The sequence below is a fragment of the Mirounga leonina genome, unplaced genomic scaffold (genome assembly GCF_011800145.1).
Source record: "Mirounga leonina isolate KUSES-001 unplaced genomic scaffold, KU_Mleo_1.0 Mir_91, whole genome shotgun sequence".
Classification (NCBI taxonomy): domain Eukaryota; kingdom Metazoa; phylum Chordata; class Mammalia; order Carnivora; family Phocidae; genus Mirounga; species Mirounga leonina.
Genome location: NW_023270839.1, coordinates 31024653 through 31046872, shown reverse-complemented (window position 1 = coordinate 31046872; position 22220 = coordinate 31024653). Strand labels below are relative to the sequence as shown.

General features: G+C 38.7%; 1 protein-coding gene and 1 pseudogene across 1 annotated transcript in view; both read left to right on the top strand.

Moving 5' to 3' along the window:
* Window positions 1-22220, top strand: part of PRTG (protogenin) — a 129765-nt gene that overhangs the window by 61952 nt on the left and 45593 nt on the right. Inside the window, exons 5-11 of the mRNA XM_034993606.1 lie at window positions 2094-2231; window positions 2986-3144; window positions 3773-3932; window positions 5153-5400; window positions 7473-7637; window positions 10717-11022; window positions 12590-12778. Coding sequence (XP_034849497.1) covers window positions 2094-2231; window positions 2986-3144; window positions 3773-3932; window positions 5153-5400; window positions 7473-7637; window positions 10717-11022; window positions 12590-12778 — 1365 coding nt within the window. The remainder of the gene's footprint in view (window positions 1-2093; window positions 2232-2985; window positions 3145-3772; window positions 3933-5152; window positions 5401-7472; window positions 7638-10716; window positions 11023-12589; window positions 12779-22220) is intronic.
* LOC118002966 lies at window positions 19242-20291 on the top strand (annotated as a pseudogene).

Genomic DNA, 22220 nt, shown 5'->3' with positions numbered 1-22220 from the left:
GTGGGTATTGAGGAGGGCACATTCTGCATGGAGCACTGGGTGTTATGCACAAACAATGAATCATGGAACACTGCATCTAAAACTAATGATGTAATGTATGGGGATTAACATAAGAATAAAAAAAAAAATCCCCCCCCCCCAAAAATAGTATGCTATAAAATAGCACTTTAATTTCATGTAAGTTATTGTAATCTAGTTGGAAATGGTCATTTTTATCCCTGTTAGGTTCCTCTTCTTTCACAGGCCAGCTTATTTTATGTTAACATCTTTAAGAACAACATCTTTAAGAAAGAATGAATATTTGTTTTGTAAATATTTCACTTTTGTTTTTAAAATATAAAATGCGAAATGAGAAAAACGATTACCCATTTCCACCAAAATTGTCCATTGTCAATAAAGATATATTTGTTTCCAGTTTGTATTTTTTTGTTTGTTGTTTTAAGAAAAATTATAATTTGCATTTGTAAAAATGATACATGCTTATCATAAAGAGTGATGTCTATAAAAGTATAAAAATAAAAATTTTTACATTAAACAGTGTAAAAAAGTATAGATAGAAGTTTAAAAATATCCCCAATTCCAATATCCAGAAATTATCATTGTTAACATTAAGCGAACATAATTTTCTATATTTTGCCACACATAAATATACTTAGAAGGGAAACTAGCTAAAGAGATGAATATGAAGAAAGAAATATGTATCTTACTAAAATGGAATTACACATAGATACTAGTTTTTATTTTTAAATAATTTAAATTTACTTGAATATAGTGGAAAAAAGTCTGGACTAAAGACATTGGTGAACTTCATCTGAATGTTTATTTTTCACAAGATTCCTAAAATATCCTTGAAGGTTAAAAAATCTCTTTGAGAAACTGAAATTACATTTTTAACACTATGGTTCAATATCAGGTAGTATCTTTTAGCTTCCTGATATGAAAGATTAAAGACAAAATCACTCCCCCACTTTTCTCTTCTTCCCACTGTCACATAAATTCTTAACAAGGTTGGCGAAAGGATTAAATGAATGTTTGAGCCTCAATTAAAAGGGAATGATACGGAAACAACCTAAATGTCCATCAACTGAAGAATGGATAAATAAAATGTGTTCTATTGATACAATTAAATTCTATTATGTTATTACTCAATAAAAAGAAATGAAATACCGGTACACATTGCAACACAGATGAATCTTGAAAACATTATGCTAAGTGAAAAGAAGCCAGTTCCCAAAAGACCATATAATACATGGTTCCTTTGTTAAGGAATGTCTAGAAAAGGCAAATCCAGAGAGACAGAAAGATTAGTGGTTGCCGGGCTGTGGAGAGAGGAGATTGCTCATGGGTGTGGTGTTTCTTTTTGGGGTTCTAAAGTTGATTGTGGTAATAGTTGCACAACTCTGAAAATACTAAAAATCACTGAAGTACTTAAAATTGTGAATCGCGTATGATGTGAGTTATATCTCAATGAAGTTATTTTTTTTTTTTTAAGATTTTATTTATTTATTTGAGAGAGAGAATGAGATAGAGCATGAGAGGGAGGAGGGTCAGAGGGAGAAGCAGACTCCCCACCGAGCAGGGAGCCCGATGCGGGACTCGATCCCGGGACTCCAGGATCATGACCTGAGCCGAAGGCAGTCACTTAACCGACTGAGCCACTCAGGCGCCCACCTACATGTTTGCATATTAATAGTAGTACATTCTCTCACCAAACTCAGCTCAGACCCCGCCCTGCTCCTTATCAAACTGGAGCTTCTGAAGCTCAGCAAAAACTCACATTTATTGTTTCTTTTTTTTTTTTTTTAAAGATTTTATTTATTTATTTGAGAGAGAATGAGAGACAGAGAGCATGAGAGGGAGGAGGGTCAGAGGGAGAAGCAGACTCCCTGCCGAGCAGGGAGCCTGATGCGGGACTCGATCCCGGGACTCCAGGATCATGACCTGAGCCGAAGGCAGTCGCCCAACCGACTGAGCCACCCAGGCGCCCTCAATGAAGTTATTTTTTAAGGGAATAACAAGGATGTTTTAACTTGTCTCACTTATTATATCTTGCTTGTAATTTCTTCTCATCTTGTGCCTCCTCCTCCTCAAAGCTGAAGAGTCTGATTCCTTCCACACACCAGCCATCATCGCAGGCCCACAGAACATAACAGCGTCTCTTCATCAGACAGCGGTTTTCGAATGCGTGGCCACGGGAAATCCCAAACCACTCGTGTCTTGGAGCCGCCTGGGTAAGTTTTCTCAGGGAAAAGAGTCTTTAAACTCTGTTGATTTTAATGAAGCTGACAGAATGTTTATTTTATAGGCAAAACACATGTTTGTCATTGAAGTGGCGTCTAACTTTTCGGCATTTCAGTGTGTGGAGAAAAGGTTTTTGTATAGCGGATTTTATGCTTTTTATGATATGATTCAATGGTGATCTTTTGACATAATTTTAGATCTTATGTTACATTATTTTTTTTTTAAAGATTTTATTTATTTATTTGACAGAGAGAGAGACAGCGAGAGCAGGAACACAAGCAGGGGGAGTGGGAGAGGGAGAAGCAGGCTTCCTGCCGAGCAGGGAGCCCGATGTGGGACTCGATCCCAGGACTCTGAGATCATGACCTGAGCTGAAGGCAGACGCTTAACGACTGAGCCACCCAGGCGCCGAGCGGGGAGCCCGATGCGGGGCTCGATCCCAGGACCCTGGAACCATGACCTGAGCTGAAGGCAGACACTTAATGACTGAGCCACCCAGGGCCCCCCCCCCTTTTTTTAAAGATTTTATTTATTTATTTGACAGAGACACAGCAAGAGAAGGAATACAAGCAGGGGGAGTGGGAGAGGGAGAAGCAGGCTTCCTGCCAAGCGGGGAGCCCGATGCGGGACTCGATCCCGGGACCCTGGGATCATGACCTGAGCCGAAGGCAGACGCCCAATGACTGAGCCACCCAGGCGCCCTTATGTTACATTATTTTAACCGAAGTCTTCTCTTGGAAATAGATCACAAGTCCATTGATGTCTTTAACACTCGGGTACTGGGAAATGGTAATCTCATGATATCTGATGTCAAGCTGCAACACGCCGGAGTGTATGTTTGTCGGGCGACAACCCCGGGCACGCGCAACTTTACAGTTGCCATGGCAACCTTAACTGTCTTAGGTATGTTTTATTTCATCCTGCATTCAGGAGAATCTCGTATTTTAACATTTATTGTATTATCTCATTCATCGCTTACTTCCTCCTTTCTTGAACTTTGTAGCATTGATACGAAGGTTGATATGAAATCCTGTGATCCAACAATGAATTTTAGAAGCAAGTTAAAGCTCTGGGTTAAAATGTAACTAACTATAATGCTTAAGTCACCCTCCTGTTTGCCTGCATACCATTATGTTCCTTCTTATTTAAGCATCTCTTTTATGTCTTTGTTACCTACCCACAAATCCACATATCCATTTACCAATCTAAAACTTTAATCTGTTGATTGTATGCGTTCACAAGTGGCTATATATTATTGGGCTTAGTTAAGTAGGATTATAGTGTACCTATTTCTAGTGTGTTGACACAGAGGGTCTCAATAGGGAAAACCTCGAGGGAATGGACATCTAAATGAACAATGCTGAGAAAAGGCATCTGGACAGTTATATGTAGAGTGTAGATAAGAGGCTCAGAATGTTAAATATTTTCAAGGATGGGACTTGAGTCATTTGCCGAACTCTTCCTTGACTCTTTGTATCATTCCTGTTGGAGACATGGACATTTTTCTCTGTTCTTTTTTCTTTAAAAATAGCTCCTCCTTCATTTGTTGAATGGCCAGAAAGTTTAACAAGGCCTCGAGCTGGTACTGCTCGATTTGTGTGTCAAGCAGAAGGAATCCCCTCACCCAAAATGTCATGGTTGAAAAATGGGAGGAAGATACATTCAAATGGGAGAATTAAAATGTACAACAGGTGGGTATGTCACTTTGCTACTATTTTAGAGAAGATATAGTGGCTTTAGTAATTGCTATGTGAACTGGTTGTAATATCAAATATCTAAATTATCTTGGTATTTTAAACTAAAATAAGAAATTTAGATTCTGAAGAGGGGGGAAATGAGAGGGGGAGACAAACCATGAGAGACTATGGACTCTGAGAAACAAACTGAAGGTTCTAGAGGGGAGGGGGGCGGGGGGATGGGTTAGCCTGGTGATGGGTAGTAAAGAGGGCACGTATTGAATGGAGCACTGGGTGTTATGCGCAAACAGTGAATCATGGAACACTACATCAAAAACTAATGATGTAATGTATGGTGATTAACATAATAAAATAAAATATGAAAAGAAAAATTAAGATTCTAACATCAGCACGCCATAGATCCTTTTGTATTTTATATGTGGATCATGGAATTGGTAGATTATAATGAAATAAATGTTGGACAGTCCCCTAGACCTGGGTTCTAGTCCTGATGAGCCAATAGCTAAGTTATTAGCAAGCATATTAACCCTTTGGGGTCTCAGTTCCTTCTTCCATTAAAAAGAGAAAATTAGAAGGAAATATTCAAATCTCAAGGAATTTTTCAAACTTAATGATTTTTAGAACTCATTTTTATTAGTATAAATATGAATCTTCTTATAACATTGCCATATGTTTAATAAAACTTTAAAATTTTTTGTTGATCTGAATTTATGTAACATTGCAGTATTATATAAGTTAGATGCTATTACAGAATAATATACTTTTTTATAAAAGCCAAATTTTTTTTTAAGGTTTTATTTATTTGACAGAGAGAGACACAGCGAGAGAGGGAACACAAGCAGGGGGAGTGGGAGAGGGAGAAGCAGGCTTCTGGTGGAGCAGGGAGCCCGATGCGGGGCTTGATCCCAGGACCCTGGGATCATGACCTGAGCCGAAGGCAGACGCTTAACGACTGAGCCACCCAGGCACCCCTAAAAGCCAAATTTTAAAAAAGAGATTAGTCTTTCACCTAAAGCAAACAGGGTTTGGATATCACTATTACTTAAACTCAGAAAATAAGAGTAATTTTAAGCAACTCAGATTTTTCAGTGGGGTTGATTACACAGTTTTTTGTTCTTTGTAACTTTTGTCACTTAAAATGAGAGTGAACTTAGCAAGTTTATTTTTACATCATTCTTAGAAATTTTCATAAAAATATTTTTTTCTTTCCTCAGTAAATTGGTAATTAACCAGATTATTCCTGAAGATGATGGTATTTATCAGTGCATGGCTGAGAACAGCCAAGGATCTATTTTATCTAGAGCCAGACTGACCGTAGTAATGTCAGAAGACAGACCCAGTGCTCCCTACAACGTGCATGCTGAAACCATGTCAAGTTCAGCAATCCTTTTAGCTTGGGAGAGGCCACTTTATAATTCAGACAAAGTCATTGCTTATTCTGTGCACTATATGAAAGCAGAAGGTAAGCAATTTGAGGAGTATTTATTTTCAACTGCTACTTGCTGTCAATAATTTCAGTATGAATGATGTCTTACCAGAAAATATTTTTGAAGTTCTATGGCATTTATCTCTTTTAATAAAATAATCTATCACCTGCATATCAGTTTTTGCTAAATGTTTTTATTATTGTATACTTTGTATATATAAGTATAGTTTAAGATTTTGTTTAGAAATAAGTACCATCTCTGCCTGCTAAAAATTACAAAGTGGTGGAGTAATGAATTTCATTCCAGCCAAGATATAAATTCTTTAGCTAAGACTTGATGTTCCAATTTAAGTATACAGTTACATAGGAACAATGTTGTAATTGGTTCATAAAATAATATGGTGAATTATGGTCACTATAGCATGTTATTTTTAAGGGGGGGGTAAACATTATCAGATCCCCATAAGTTGATTTTATATGTTTTGAATGTTTCCTGAAAACATTTAAAACTCTGAATATTGAACAGGACTCTCTTTGTTGATACGTCATTTCTTATATAAAAGTAGAAATCAAATCTGTCTTAAAATTTTTATTCAGAACTATTAATTCCATTGTTTTTGCAATCTTTTTTGCCCTAGTATTTTCTTTTGGCAAAAAAATTCGAGGGAAAGGAAAAGCTACTTAGAAATCCTAGAGATTTCTCTACTGATCTCTCATAGAAACCACAGAAGTTTACAAATTTTAGTTGTGCACAGTCTAGATTTTATGCAATAGACATTAAAACACCTAGCACCCAAAAATGATGATATGATAAAATTGTCCATATAAACAGGTGGTTTGTTGTTGTTTGTTTTTTATACTTTGAAGTAGTATTTTGAAAAGGAATATTTTGAATTTAAATCAGGGGTTTTAGCAAGAAGAATGAAAAGTCTAACTGAGCATGTTGGAGTATGTTAATTCCCTTCTTAGTGATTTAGGAAGGTAAAAGGAATGCTGGTTTTGGTGGAGACCACTCTTGTTCGCTATTATGGTCATTTCATTAGAGCCTCCACATGCGGCTCAGTGGTCTATTCAAGGACAGAACAAGGCTTTTTAATTCGAACTCAAGGACCTTGTTTGGTAGGTCAGAAATCGTACTATGCAGTTCCTAATTAACAAGCCATTAGCCAGTCTGTTGTGAAATGGCTGTAATCTTGTCTAATTAAAATGCTATCAAGTTAATTCAGAAATGTGGGAAAACTTAATGGTGGAATTTGCCTTCTGTTTTGTTTATAAATCCAGTGAGGGGGAGAAGGGCCTTGGTCCTTAGAGCGTTTTGATGAAGTTGACGTGCATTTACCGTGAATTGTTCGCAAAGCCCAGGAGCTGCCAGTGTGCTTATTCCCCTGTACAGATCCGCGCCGTAGGAATTAAATCACACAAAGGCAAATTCTGTTCTATACCTTGCCATGCATATTTTATTAAGAATTGCTGAGAAATTTTTTTTTTCCTCTTTGGGGCGGGGGGAAGTTCGTTGTGGAACAAAGTGTTTTGAAGTACATTCTGTGCCTCCCAGTTCTTTTGCTTCCTACTAGAATAAATAAAAAGAACAACTTGTGTCAGTCAAATTTAATAGAATCTCTAGGGCCAAAATGAGATCTTTTGCAGGACGACTTTTGGTTTGGTTTGTTTTTATAAAGCCTGGAGACTTTACATTCCCATAAAGCCTAGAGCCTTTACGTTCCCTACTGTCTCTCCATTTACTTTTAAAAGGAAAAAGAAGCCATGCGTTTAAGCAAGTAAAACTTACACTGTTTCAAACTACGGTGTTCTATAACATTACGCTCTGTTGTGTTACTGCTCTGCATTGTCTCTGCTATGGGTTTTGACTGGATATTAAAACAAATTTAGAAGAGGTTAATTATTTTCAGTTTGATTTACTAGGGAAGAATTCAAACTACTAATTTGTAGCAAGATGTAGTTACTTTTAGAAGTCACATTTCTTTTTTTTTAAAGGGTCACAAAAGATAACAAAGATTAGGCAGGAGGATCAGTGTGTCACAGTAAGGGAAATTGGTCCTGTTCATTTTGAATACTCCTGATTTTTAAACGCCGATTCTTTAATCTAGGTTTAAATAATGAAGAGTATCAAGTTGTCATCGGAAATGACACAACTCATTATATTATTGATGACTTAGAACCTGCTAGCAATTATACTTTCTACATTGTGGCATATATGCCAATGGGAGCCAGCCAGATGTCTGACCATGTGACACAGAATACTTTAGAGGATGGTAAGAAAACACAGTCTATGTCATTTAAGTATGAACATTAATATGTTTAATCCATTTCAATGAATAAATGTGTTTTAAATTAGAGAAAATATCCTCTTTTTGGTTAAAAAAATAATCAAAACAGGTATGGTAACTGGCAGGCTAGTTTGCCATTTCAAATTTGACCCTCACTTTTTGACAATAAGATGATAAGTGTAGAGTTTTTATAACTTATAATGTGTAACATAAATTTTAATAATAAAAATCTTATATTATTGTATTTCTTCAAGTTTCCTAGTGTAAATTGTAAGTACATTGACGTTTTAAAAAAAATTTTTTTTGACATTGCAGGGTTTTTTTGAGTGGAACAAAATGTGGAATTTTCTAACCATAAATAAATATAAATACAGCGAGTAAATATATAATGAACAGAGGTCAGAGGTCTTGGACCTCTGAAACTGGGAGTTTTTGAAATTTAGTAAACTGTCAGTTAAAAAATATTCTTTAAAAATCAGCAGTTAGTCTATTTTTAGGTATAATATGTTTATTCTGCTTAAGGAGGAAAGTAATAGTTGTTACAGACCCTGGGTTGGAAGTTGAGTTGTAGTCCTTTTGAGGGCAGGCCTCCATATATTCTTGTAATGGTGGGAGATCCCATCCATTAGTAAAGTCCTGAGACTGATTCTCCTCCTCTGATTCGTCATCTCTCTCTCAGGGGCTCTCTAGAAGGCCCTTTTTGTACCCGTCACTGGGAAAAGGGAATGATTTAACATATGCTTAATTATACTGTTCCTCCTTTACAGATGTTTTCTCATCCTCACAAAATGGCCCACCCTTAGTTTTCAAAACATTTTTTTGAAGCATTTTTTCATTTATTTGAGAGGGAGAGAGACAGAAACAGAGAGCATGAGCAGAGGGAGGGGTAAAGGGAGAGGGAGAAGCAGACTCCCTGCTAAGCAGCGAGTCAGACAGGGGGCTCCATCCCAGGACCCTGGGATCATGACCTGAGCAGAAGGCAGATGCTTAACCACCTGGACCACACAGGTGTCCTTCAAAACTTTTTTTTTTTTTTAAGATTTTATTTATTTATTTGACAGAGAGAGAGACAGCAAGAGAGGGAACATAAGCAGGGCGAGTGGGAGAGGAAGAAGCAGGCTTCTCACTGATCAGGGAGCCCGATGCGGGGCTCGATCCCAGGACCCTGGGATCATGACCTGAGCCAAAGGCAGACGCTTAACGACTGAGCCACCCAGGCGCCCCAAAACATTTTTATGTAGATTATTTCCATATCATTTTCTTTGTTCATTTGGTCCCAGATCTCTTACTTACATCTCTATTATGCCACTTATTAGATGTTTATAAATTCAGAGTTTGACTAAATGAAAAAAATTACTGATTTGAATGCTCAATTCCAATTCAGTTTTCATTTAACAGTCTGTTCCATTTTAGGGGCGTCTGGGTGGCTCAGTGTCCTGCATGGGGCTCCCTGCTCAGTGGGAAGCCTGCTTCTCCCTCTCCCTCTCCCTCTGCCCCTCCCCCTGCTTATATGCTCGCTCTCTCTCTCTCTCAAATAAATAAATAAAATATTTAAACAAAAAAAAGTCTGTTCCATTTTAGAGTGAATCACAGTATTTATGACCTCTCGAATTCTCATCACATTTAACCTCTGACATGTATATCTAAGGTGAAACACAGGCTGGGGGTGTGTGCTGTTTTGGGGCTTGTGGGGGTTTTTTGGTGTATTCCTCCCTATATCCTTAAAGGAAAGGAGTCTGACCATAGCAAGCTACTTTTTAAAACTTGCCAGTTCCAGTTAAGTTATGATCTCAAAGTTCTTTTTCCTTTAAACCTTTTCTTACTCTGTAACATTTTACTTAATGTAGTTTCATTTTGTTTTCTGAATAACACAGACTTCTGACCCTACTTTTCACGTTTCTACACCAGTTTCTCCACATTTCCTAAGCCCATACGTCTCAAACGGAGATGTGTGGGTGTCCTAGGGGCACGGCTGTGTGCAGCAGATACAACTAACACTTGTGGAGGGCTTGCCCCTGCCTGTTCTAAAAACCTTCTCTCCGTTATCTCATTTAATCCCTACATAACCCTGTGATAGAAGAACTGTTGTTATATAAGACACAGTCAAGTAGAGGGGATAAGAATGTGGGCTTTGTTCAGTCGGCCTACATCTGCTCCTTCACTAATGACCTGTGTGACCTTGGGCAAGCGGTTTAACCTCTTTGTACCTCAGTTTCCTCAGCTATAATGATCATGGTGCTTCCTTTGGTTTTGGTGAGAATTCATGAGTTCATACATATCAAGGACTCAGAAATGCTTAAAAAATTGATTTTCTCTTTTCCAACTATTAGTTCATTCATGCAACAAATATTCGAGTACCTGCTGTGTGTTATTTGATAGTAGTGAACAAAAGAGACAAAAAATTGTCCCTGATTTCGTGGCGTTTACTTTCTAGTGGGAGAGGGGGCAGAGGAACAATAAACAAGATAAACAGTCCATTATGTAATTATATGCTATGTGGGATATTGGTAAGTATCTAGGAGAAGGGGAAAAAAGCAAGGAAAGGGAGTATGAAATGTTGGGAGGGTTTGAGACTTGAGACACGGTCACCCAAGAAAGGCTCACTGAGTAGGTGACATTTGAATGAAAACTTGAAGGAAGTGAAGGTGCGGGAGCTGGTGAAGCAGGTGACTGGGGGAGGTGCATGCTCGGCAGAGGAAATGGACATTGCTGAGGGCTGCAGTGGAGGGAACAGGTGGAAAGCAGTAGGAGATTGGGGCCCAGAATCCATGAGGAGCCGACCCTGTAAGTACATAGGGCTTTGTATGAAGTCACAGTGAGGACTTGGGCTTTTACTTTTACTGACACTTTGCTTTCTTTGGTTCTCTATGCTCGATCCTTCCTCATTATTTTTCCTTCTTTTTTTTTTCTGGTTTGTGATCTACTCGCCTGAAAACCTCTGCTAGGGCTGAACGTATCCCTCCTTTATCACGTGTGTTGCTCTTAAGAGAATGCAGTAAATACTGCAGTGCTAATTGACAGTTTTGATTCTATTCATAAGCAACCTGTTTTCTTGTATGACTAGTTCCCTTGAGACCTCCTGAAATTAGTTTGACCAGTCGAAGTCCCACCGATATCCTCATCTCCTGGCTGCCGATCCCAGCCAAATACCGGCGGGGCCAGGTGGTCCTCTATCGCCTGTCCTTCCGCCTGAGTACTGAGACTTCCATCCAAGTTCTGGAGCTCCCGGGAACCACACACGAGTACCTTCTGGAGGGCCTGAAACCAGACAGTGTCTACCTGGTGCGGATTACTGCTGCCACCAGAGTGGGGCTAGGAGAGTCATCGGTGTGGACCTCACATAGGACACCCAAAGCTACAAGTGTGAAAGGTAAATTTCTAAACATGATTGAGGAAGAGTATTTTTACTTTTTTGAAACTTACTTTTATAAAATCTAAGTCATGTTTAAATGGTGTTTTATGAATGAAAATATTCCATAGATCATGGACTTCACTGAAAATAATTTTAAACTTTTTGTTGCATAGTCTCTTTATAGTCCCAATAGTGTGTAAAACTTTTGGTTACACTGTTAGTTTGCTTAGCAAATTCTTCATAAATGGGTGAATCCAAATCAAACTGAATTACCAAAAGTTGTATATTAATAGAGACCTAATTGATATTATTGCCATATATATGTATGTGTGTGTGTGTGTGTGTGTATATAGATAGATAGATAGATAGATAGATAGATAGATAGATAGATAGATAGATTTAGATTTTATTTATTTATTTGACAGAGAGAGACACAGAGAGGGAACACAAGCAGGGGGAGTGGGAGAGGGAGAAGCAGGCTTCCCACTGAGCAGGGAGCCCGATGCGGGGCTTGATCCCAGGACCCTGGGATCATGACCTGAGCCGAAGGCAGACGCTTAACGACTGAGCCACCTAGGCGCCCAATATTTTATATTTTTAATTCTGTCTCAAAGTTTAATGTCACTGTGGAATTTTGATAGTTAGGTTAAAATATAATTGCTTAGAATTGCACTTTTTTGCAGCTGTTGGTTTAAAATTGGGTGTATATTTATGAACTATGGATTTTTTTTTTATTCTTATGTTAATCCCCATACATTACATCATTGGTTTTAGATGAAGTGTTCCATGATTCATTGTTTGTGCATAACACCCAGTGCTCCATGCAGAATGTGCCCTCCTCAATACCCACCACCAGGCTAACCCATCCTCCCACCCCCCCCCCAGAACCCTGTTTGTTTTTCAGAGTCCATCGTCTCTCATGGTTCGTCTACCCCTCCGATTTCCCCCGCTTCATTCTTCCCCTCCTGCTACCTTCTTCTTCTTTTTTTTTTCTTAACATATATTGCATTATTTGTTTCAGAGGTACAGATCTGAGATTCAACAGTCTTGCACAATTCACAGCGCTTACCAGAGCACATACCCTCCCCAGTGTCTATCACCCAGTCACCCCATCCCTCCCACCCCACCCCCCACTCCAGCAACCCTCAGTTTGTTTCCTGAGATTAAGAATTCCTCATATCAGTGAGATCATATGATACATGTCTTTCTCTGTTTGACTTATTTCACTCAACATAATACCCTCCAGTTCCATCCACGTCGTTGCAAATGGCAAGATCTCATTCCTTTTGATGGCTGCATAATATTCCATTGTGTATATATACCACATCTTCTTTATCCATTCATCTTTCAATGGACATCTTGGCTCTTTCCACAGTTTGGCTATTGTGGACATTGCTGCTATAAACATCGGGGTGCACGTAGCCCTTCGGATCCCTACTTTTGTATCTTTGGGGTAAATACCCAGTAGTGCAATTGCTGGATCATATGGTAGCTCTATTTTCAACTTTTTGAGGAACCTCCATACTGTTTTCCAGAGAAGAACTATGGATTTTTTTATGCATACATTTCTGTTGGCTTTTTCTAGCCCCTAAGTCTCCAGAGTTACATTTGGAGCCTCTGAACTGTACCACCATTTCTGTGAAGTGGCAGCAAGATGCTGAGGACACAGCAACCATTCAGGGCTACAAGCTGTACTACAAAGAAGAAGGGCAGCAGGAACATGGACCCATTTTCTTAGATACCGGTGACCTTCTCTACACTCTCAGTGGTTTAGGTGAGTGAGTCTGTACTGCACTTTCCTTTTGTCCTTCCTCTCTGACCAGTTGGGAAAAGAGTTTTTGGATATAGGGCAGAAGAACTGACTTACTAGTAGAAAGAGAATTGCCTTTATGACATCACTGTGTATATCCTCCTGCTTAACTCTGTGCTGGTCTTTGACTCACCATTGTGAGCGAACTGACAAGGCGTCAGATAACCTTGGTATCTTTCTATCTTTCCCCCACCTCTGGGCATCTGCTTTTCTTTCTACAGTTAACTTCTGGTAGAGTGAGATCTGATCAATTATTGTGAATGTATGATGTACGTGAAATAGCAATATCACAAAATGAGCAGAAAATAGACAATGATTAATTTAGAAATTGCCGGAGAGTGCTTTGTAGGTGCATTATTTTCACATATAAAATATATTTAAATTATGTACAAAATAATGCTCTTACATATGACCATGTCACTATACATATTTATTTTTGTAGCTGTAACACAGAAAAAGCACTCAGCCTTGTGTTTGGGTTTATCACAGTTCCGAAAGACACCGTTTTATTCTCTGTTCGTCTTATCTTTGCTGAGTGAAGAATTTCATAATGTGACCATGTTTAATGGAAAGTAAGGAAACTTATGTCTACAATAAGTACATGGATATAAACAGATACTCAAGTTGTAAAATGCATACTCAGTTATTTCTTAGTTGTTAAAGCAGCAACTTTAACTATGATTCCCAACTAGATTCCTACTGAATTGTTAGAGCACCTTCTGCGCATACTGGAATTTCACAGTGCTCTCTGGCTCTTCCCATCACAGACTACCCTTTGGAGTGCAGAAGGGAAAGGGGCATAGTGACCCCACTGGGATAGCTCCATTTGCTTTTCTGGCTTCACGGCACAACCTGTGAAAACAGCAGTAGTCCTGAGACCCTGTGTGGTGACAAGCTATGGTGGGAGTCTGTTTTTAGAGGCAGGCACATAGGAGGATCCCATCCTCTGGTTCTTTGCTGTAGTTTTCCAGATGGCATTTTGCTTCTAATCTTATTGTCTTGGATTTTAATTTAATCTACATTTGCTTAAATAAATTTCACTATTGATCCCTGTCACACAGTTTTATAAATGATGAGGAGAAGTTACATATGTTCCAGGGTGACCTTCCTTAAAACCATTGAAGCAGAGGAGGTGGTAACAAAACCTGTCACCAAAGTCAGGAGCATTTCTTTCTTTCTTTCTTTCTTTTTTTTTTTTTTTTTAAAGATTTTATTTATTTATTTGACAGAGAGAGACACAGTGAGAGAGGGAACACAAGCAGGGGGAGTGGGAGAGGGAGAAGCAGGCCCCCCGCGGAGCAGGGAGCCCGATGCGGGGCTCAATCCCAGGACCCTGGGATCACGACCTGAGCTGAAGGCAGATGCTCAACCACCTGAGCCACCCAGGCGCCCCCAGGAGCATTTATTTCTAGCTGCAGCTTCTCAGTGTGCTCTCCCTTTCTATGTTCATATCATTTATTCAAAAGAGTTGTACTAAGTTATCAAGTAAGAAACGGGATTTGGGACAATAGCTGATGAAAAATCACACATCAAACTCAGTATTTCCAGTTTCTTCACTGTTCAGGAAATATAAATAAGTAGAAAATACAAAAAATAAGTTCATAGAGCACTTTTCTTGAACACGTAGGTAGCTTATTTTAAAAAAATGAATAATTTATTGGGAAGAACAGAATAATGCTCTGCTTGTGAAAAGTTTAGAGAAACATCTTATTAAAATTTTGTCAATTAAAAACAACGCTTTAGAGGTGCCAGGGTGGCTCAGTCGGTTGGGCATCTTCCTTCGGCTCCAGTCATGATCCCAGGGTTCTGGGATCGAGTCCCGCATCGGGCTCCCTGAGCCTGCTTCTTTCTCTCCCTCTGCTGCTTCCCCTGCTTGTGCTCTCTCTCTCTCTCTGTCAAATAAATAAGTGAAATCTTAAAACAAAAACAAAACAATGCTTTAAAATTTAAACATTTTCTATGGGTGCGTATAAATATAAAGAAGACCCATTGATCTTTGTTGAATTTTTTTTATAATCTCTAATAGCTTTTAGTACTATGAGTTTTTATTTCCTTCTGTGTTTTAAAAGTAAATCACATATATTACGGCCTGTGTTTTTATGTTGTAAAATCCTTTGTGTATACTACTTGGGGTAATTCAGCTTAAAATCACTGTATAATGCATAAACTGGGAAATTATTTTGTTATAGTCAGTATGCCTCTCTGTTAAAATAACTCCATGTTTCCTGACTGTGGAGTTAGACCTGGGTAGTTGGGCTAATTGCAGGGCAGACTAACACGGGACTGTGTCTCAGCTGTAGGACTTTCTTGTTGGACAGTGGGTTCCACACCCCTGGAGGTGCCAAGCCAGGGCTGGAACGGGCTGACCAGCAGAGATGCAGTTGATCCAAGCATTGTACAGCTGTTGACTAGCTCACCTTTAAGATGCCTTTTACTCTTGAGAGCCCTAGGGTCTATAGTCTTTCTTAGACACCGTTGGGGCCTAGCTGAGCTTATAGCAAGTTGAACAGGTATAACCCACTAAGCAGGCAAGTGTTAAGAGCTCTCACTCCTTTCCTTCTTACTTTCGGCTATTGGGAGGGCAGTATGTTCTGTTAACTGGACAACTGACCATCTGTGACCATTTTTAGCAAGAGCATCTGGCGTTAGCTGCCTGTTTAACAGAGAGTGATGTGTGCAGAGGGCAGTAGGTTAAGGGAACCCTATCTGTGTCTTGCATGGTGAATACTAGCTTTTGTACATTAAAGATGCTCTAACTAGAACTAGATTTACTAAGTGGGCTTGGAAATGAAATTTAAATGCTTCTGTTTGCTGAATCAGTGTCAATTTGAGTAGCAAACTGATGTCTCAAAATTTCATTTTCATACTAATCCCTTCTCTGATGCCCTAATACACATCCTTTTGTTACTTCTGGTAATTAAGTTTTCAACTAAAAAGTATGTTATTGGGACACATTCTCCTTGGTAACACATACAGTTCTTTGTTTCTGAAAGAAAGAAATGAATTTGTGTATTTCAATTCATTTAACAAGAATTTACAAATTATTTTTCTAAATAAGGCATTGTAGTACTAAATAAAAAGATTTAACAGATGTGACCTCTGCTCAAAACAAGAAAAACCAAAAGAGATTAACTTGATTTACTTTCCTGATTTTCTCCCAAAGTTCTGAATAACTAAATTTAATTGTAATGAGAGTTGTTTTACAACATTTTATGCTAAATCCTCAATGCTCAGTTCAAAGATGTGACTGTTTTGTTTTTTAAAGTGGCTGAAAAGATTCTTGTGTCTTTATTAGTAATATAAATATTGGTAGAGCAGTGGAAGTATTTTGATGTTGCTGGTTTGTTCTAGTTTAATGATTTGTAAATACACAGTTTGCTTTTAATTAGAAATGGTTTGGGGGTTGGTGAAAAAAACATTTGGCTTGTGATTTAATGTTTATATGATTTGTTCTAAACTGTGGTTTGAGGTTTTCTTCAAGATTTGCATCTTTGTTTTGATTATTTTCACTCAGTTGTTTTTTTTCCTCCCTTGGCACTTCTCATGTTTACCTGTTTTAAGCAGAATTTTAAAACATTTGTTAAATTTATCACACAATAAACTGAAGCAAAATTAATAGCACACTTGTGTTCTTTGATAATAGACTGATTGAAATAATTCATTCCTCTTTTTTTGTCTGTTTATTTCAGAAATTGGCTTCAAATTCTGAAGTTAGGGTTTCTAAATGCAAAGAAGACTGTTTTCATAAGCTGTCAGAAACTTCTTAATTGTTCAGTATTTATATAATAAGGGGGAAAGGGGGGATTATTTAGATGGTGCTGTTGTTAGTTTAGCATTTGGGACACGATAATCTTTAGCTTCTATTTTGCCAAAGAATGTGTGCTATTATATTTCACAGCAAGCTTGATTAGTGAGTATGAGATTAACAACAGTTACAAAGATCCAAAATATTTAAAATCATTAGTAATGTTCCTGGATTCCTTGCACACCTTTAAAACTCACAGATCTTTTTTTGATAAATCCAAAATTGGAATTCCCAGTTACCGTGGGGGAAATAGGAGACAGAAGAAACAGTCCCTGGGTAACAAGTAATTTTAGAGTCCCTTAGCCAGCTTGTATGGAAGCATGATAAAATTAAGTCAGATTTCTGGGTGTTATCCTTTACCATAACAGAGTAGGATTTGGTTGTGTGATTATATATCTGAGGAAAGAAAATCAAGAGCTACCCCTGGCGAGTCAAACATCTATCTGGAGGGAGTTGTAATCTTTCATTTAGTCAAGACAGGACATAAAAGAGACTACTTTTATCAGAGAGGGTTCATTGTGAACCTCACTATAATAGTGATTTTGTTTTGAAGAGAACTAGAATCGCTCAGTTTACAAAATATGGAAGTCACGTTTTAAGGCAAGCCAAAGTCTTTTCAGAGACTGTGTTCCCTCATTCCTCTCGCACAAGGAAGCCTTAGATAACACTCAGAAAAATCTCTGGAAACATGCTATAGGTGAAAATTCTTGTAATCCGGCTGTTTTGCAACTTTCTCACCGCACCCCTTGAGAGAGAGTAAAAATCTACACCATATTTTATAAACAGATCTTCCTGATTGTGTATAGTCTCGAGTATATCTTAGCATACTGACTTTTAGCCTAAAAATTCATTTCAAATAATTTGGTGCCTTGCTGTCAACTACCAACTCAAATGTAATTACAGATGCCAGGATTCTTCTGTTTTCTAAAGTAACATATAATCAACAACATAGGCATGATTAAGCACTTTGTCCAGATTAGGGTTGACTTCACAGAGTAGTGTTGGTTTCTTTGAGATCACTTTGCATTTATTTGTTAACAGATCATTTTTAGCGATTGGTGTAGAAATTCCATTGACGTTATTGCTGTCATTTACCACAGGCAAGATCGTTGGGGACACGCCTCGTATTTTTTTTGCATCTCTTCAGTTCTTCCTGTGCTTTATCACTGTTAAATTCCACTTTTAGTAGAAATAGCTCTCCTCTGAACAGTGTCTGATTGCATTCTTTCTTTCCTTCCTTTCAAAGAATTACAAAATAAATTCATTTAACTTACATGAATAATTTTGGAAACCACCTACTCTCTAGGCCAGAAAACTGACCAACAATGTGGGAGTACAAATTATAACAAAGGGAACATTGTAAAAGTATTGTATTTCACTTACTTCACTATTAATTATCTTTTAAGTTACCCTTTCTTGTGTTTTAATTTATTATCTAGCCAAGATATGTTGAAATGTCAACGCAGATTTTAGGAAATACTCAACTGTTTTTTCTTAATTTACTAGGAGAGCAAAAACTTTTAAATATTTCATTCTCTGCAGTCTCTGAACATGCCACATATAAATATTCAGCTCAAACTTTAGAACCTTAATACTTGAAATATTTAAAAACCAATACCTCAAAAGAAAGGGAGCATCCATTTCTTTAAAAATCCTGTTACTGAAAAAATACTGTTACATCAAGACAGTAACAAAGGAAAGATTTTCATTTGCCAATTTGCAACTACCTCCATTTAAAGAAAAAATTTTACCGATTTGTGAAACTGTAAGAACTATGCAAAAGTTACAGGGCTGTCATCTGGTAAACTTTCCTTTAAATTCCTTCTCTTGAAGTATTTTTGATACTCCCTGGATGAAATTGAAGATATACCTCTTTCCATTTGGAAAAATCTTCCCCAGCTTTTAAGTCTCAACCCTCTGGGACTCCTCTTATGACCTCGAATGGTGTCAGTCATTCCCATGGTACATCATTTATAATGCTCTATTATAGGAGCCACTTGGCACTGACGGCTAAAAGAAAAATATCTGTGAAGTAAATTTCATGTCTGTTGCCTGGCATTAGCTCTGTAACTTATTAACAGATTAAATCCTGGTTCTTTACCTAATCTTTTAAATAGGGATAATAATAATAATAGCTATTTTAAGACATTAGGAAGTTTAAATGAAATAATGTAATAAAGTTAGCACAGTTCCTAGAAAACTGCATTGTAAGTCCTCAACAAATGTTAGCTGTTATAATTGTTTTTAAAATTGTTCTCCTCCTAGGATGGAGCCTGGAAATCTGTATTTAAAAAAAATGTTTTCATGTGATTTACCATGATCACTACATTTGGAAACCAGTGCTTCTTGAACTTTAATATCTAAATGGCCTAAAATCTTTGCATTCCTACCTACTTTGAGAAACAGCATCTAGACCAGAAGTAGGCGGACTTTTTTTTTTTTAGATTTTATTTATTTATTTGACAGAGAGAGACACAGCGAGAGAGGGAACACAAGCAGGGGGAGTGGGAGAGGGAGAAGCAGGCTTCTCGAGGAGCCGGGAGCCTGATGCGGGGCTCGATCCCAGGACCCTGGGATCATGACCTGAGCTGAAGGCAGACGCTTAACGACTGAGCCACCCAGGCGCTCCCAGACTTTTTCTGTAATGAGACGGATAGTAAATATTTTAGGCTTTGTGGGTATTATGGACGGAATGTTTATGTCCTCATCAAACTCATATGTTGAAGCCCTAACCCCTAATGTGACTGGATATATGGAAATACGGCCTTGGAGTAGGTGATAACTGTTGAGTGAGGGCATAAGGGTGGGGCCCTAATATGATAGGCAGGTGCCCTTCTAAGAAGAGGAGGAGACAGTAGGCTTTCTCTCTACCATGTGAGCAAGGACTCAGTGAGAAGGTGGCTGTCCACAAGTCCGGAAGAGAGCTCTTGTCAGAAACTGAACACTGGGGAGCCTACTGGGAAGGGGGCCGAGGTCGGGTCATCTTTACTGGGCCGGGAAGGAAGGGTTTGGCCCTGGCCACCGTGCTGCGATGTGGTTCGAGATCCTGCCCGGGGTCGGCGTCATGGTCGTGTGCTTGGTCTCCCTGGCATAGCCAGAGCGCACATCCACAGGCTCAGTAACGGGGACAAGGAGAAAAGGGTTGTCTATTATCCATTTCAGTGGAGTTTGATGCAAAGAGATAAGTGGGTCTCTGGAGTTAATCATTACTATGTGTCAAAGGGTTTGGAGAATATCGATTTAGGAAGCATTTTCCTGATTGATGAAAAATAACTCAAGTCATACTCATGTACCCCTTCTAGAAGGTTATGCAGTGTATTAATGTAGTGCGTAATAAAAACAACAAAAAAGTAAAATCAAAAAAAAAAAAAGAAAAGAAACCGAACACTGCCAGAATTTGATCTTGGACTTCCCAGTCTCCAGAACTGTAAGAAATTAATTTCTGTGGCTTAAGCCATCCGGTCTGTGGTATTTTGTTATGGCAGCCCGAACAGACTTACGCAGTGGGCCGTAAGACCCACCACAGGTGTTCCATTCTGTCACTAGAGCACAGAGGCAGCCAGAGGAGATACAGAAATGCACTGATACGGCTATGTCCCAATTAAACTGCATTTACAGACGCTGAAATTTGAGTTTCATATATTTTTGATTTGTCACAAAATATTATTATTTATTTTCTGACCACTTAAAAAATATAAAGACCATTTTTAGCTGGCAGGCTGACCCAAAGGCAGTGGACCATCTTACTGTATTTTAGCAATTCCAGGTGTAGACTCTAGTTACAGTCTTTGTTTTAAAGTCTATTTTGGGGGCGCCTGGGTGGCTCATTCGGTTAAGCATCTAACTTTTTTTTTTTTTAAGATTTTTTTTTTTAAATTTATTTATTTGACAGAGAGGAGACAGTGAGAGCAGGAACACAAGCAGGGGGAGTGGGAGAGGGAGAAGCAGGCTTCCTGCCGAGCAGGGAGCCCGATGCGGGGCTCGATCCCAGGACCCTGGATCATGACCTGAGCCGAAGGCAGACGCTTAACGACTGAGCCACCCAGGCGCCCTTTGATTCGGGTCACGATCCCAGGGTCCTGGGGTCAGGTCCCCCTCCTTGTGCTCTCTCTCTCTTTCTCTCTGTCAATAAATAAATAAAGTCTTAAAAAAATAAAGTCTTTTTTATCTGATACAAGTATCGCTACTCCAGCTTTCTTTTGACCTCCATTTGCATGATAGATGTTTCTCCATTCCCTCACCTTCAATCTGCAGGTGTCTTTAGGCAGTGTCTTTTGTGTCTTGCCAAGTGTAGACTCTAGTGTTGTTGCTCATGAAAGTGTGGTTCCAGGATCAGCAGCAAAATCTGGAAGTTTACTGAAATGCTGAATTTCGGCCTTCCCTTGTCCCTTCTCCTGATCTTCTGAATCAGAATCTCTGTGTTAATAGGATTATTAGGTGATTAGTATGCACATTGAAGCTTGGGAAACACTGGACTAGAGGACCTAGTATATTTTTTCTAAATAACTAATATTCTTTGTAAGTTAATAGATTTTAGCATTCGTTTGTTACTCATGTCGGAGATCTTTCAGACTTTGTTTTTGTGCCTTCTGCGTTCCTATATTGCTGACTCTCTTAATTGTTAGGCCAATTATAGGTTTGAAATATTGTTGCCACTAAGCCTCTCTTAAGTCTCCTTTTACTGCACTTTTTATGGCATATTTTGTTTCTAGTCCTATCTCCCCATACTTTTCAGCTTTCACATGGGGATAAGCATGGCCTTTCATGGGTATCATCCCTTAACCAATGCATTTTTTCCTAGACATCCAGGAAGTGGATGAATCACAAACTCTCAGGTATAATCTTCCAGTTTGTGCCCTTCTTCCCTGTATTTGTCTGTCACTGAGTGCTCATTCACAAAGTCATTTTTTCATTCTCAGATACTTAACAAAGCTTATGGTATGGTAGTCCCTATGTTAGGTACTGCCACATCTAATGTAAACGTGGTCATAACATTTGAGTCTAGGAGGAAGACCAACAAATAAGCAACGGAAAAACCAGGTGACAAACTCTTGGACAGCATTTGGCAGGTGCTTCTGACCTATTCCAGGGCTGAATAGGGATGGTTTCCAGGAAAAAGTGACATTTAAGTTGAGATCTAAAGGATGAGTAGGATTAGTCAGGCAAAGGGGCAGGGGCAGGTACGGGTTATATGGGACCTAATAAAATAATATATAATAACATAAAAATAATGTAAAAATACACTGTCGGTATAGGGCCTTGTACCTACACTGTAGAGTATAGGCCCCATGCAAGTGTGAAGGGTTCTGAAAATTGGAAAGTTCTCACAACTTCATGGTAAATCTGCTCTGCAAAGAGGGAAGGGCAGAACCCAGGAGATACTCAGGGACTGGTGAAAATCATGTGGGACATCCAGGAGGTGAGGGGGACCATGCTCCGGAGAAGACAAAATGTTACTGTTTGATGACAGAGTATCACCAGCACCTGGGAAACTGCATGAGGGAATTTGGGCTTTATCCTAAGGGCAGCATGAAACCACTGAATGATTTTAAGCAAGCAAGTGACCTGATTAGGTTTGTTTAGAAATATCTTTCTGTTGGC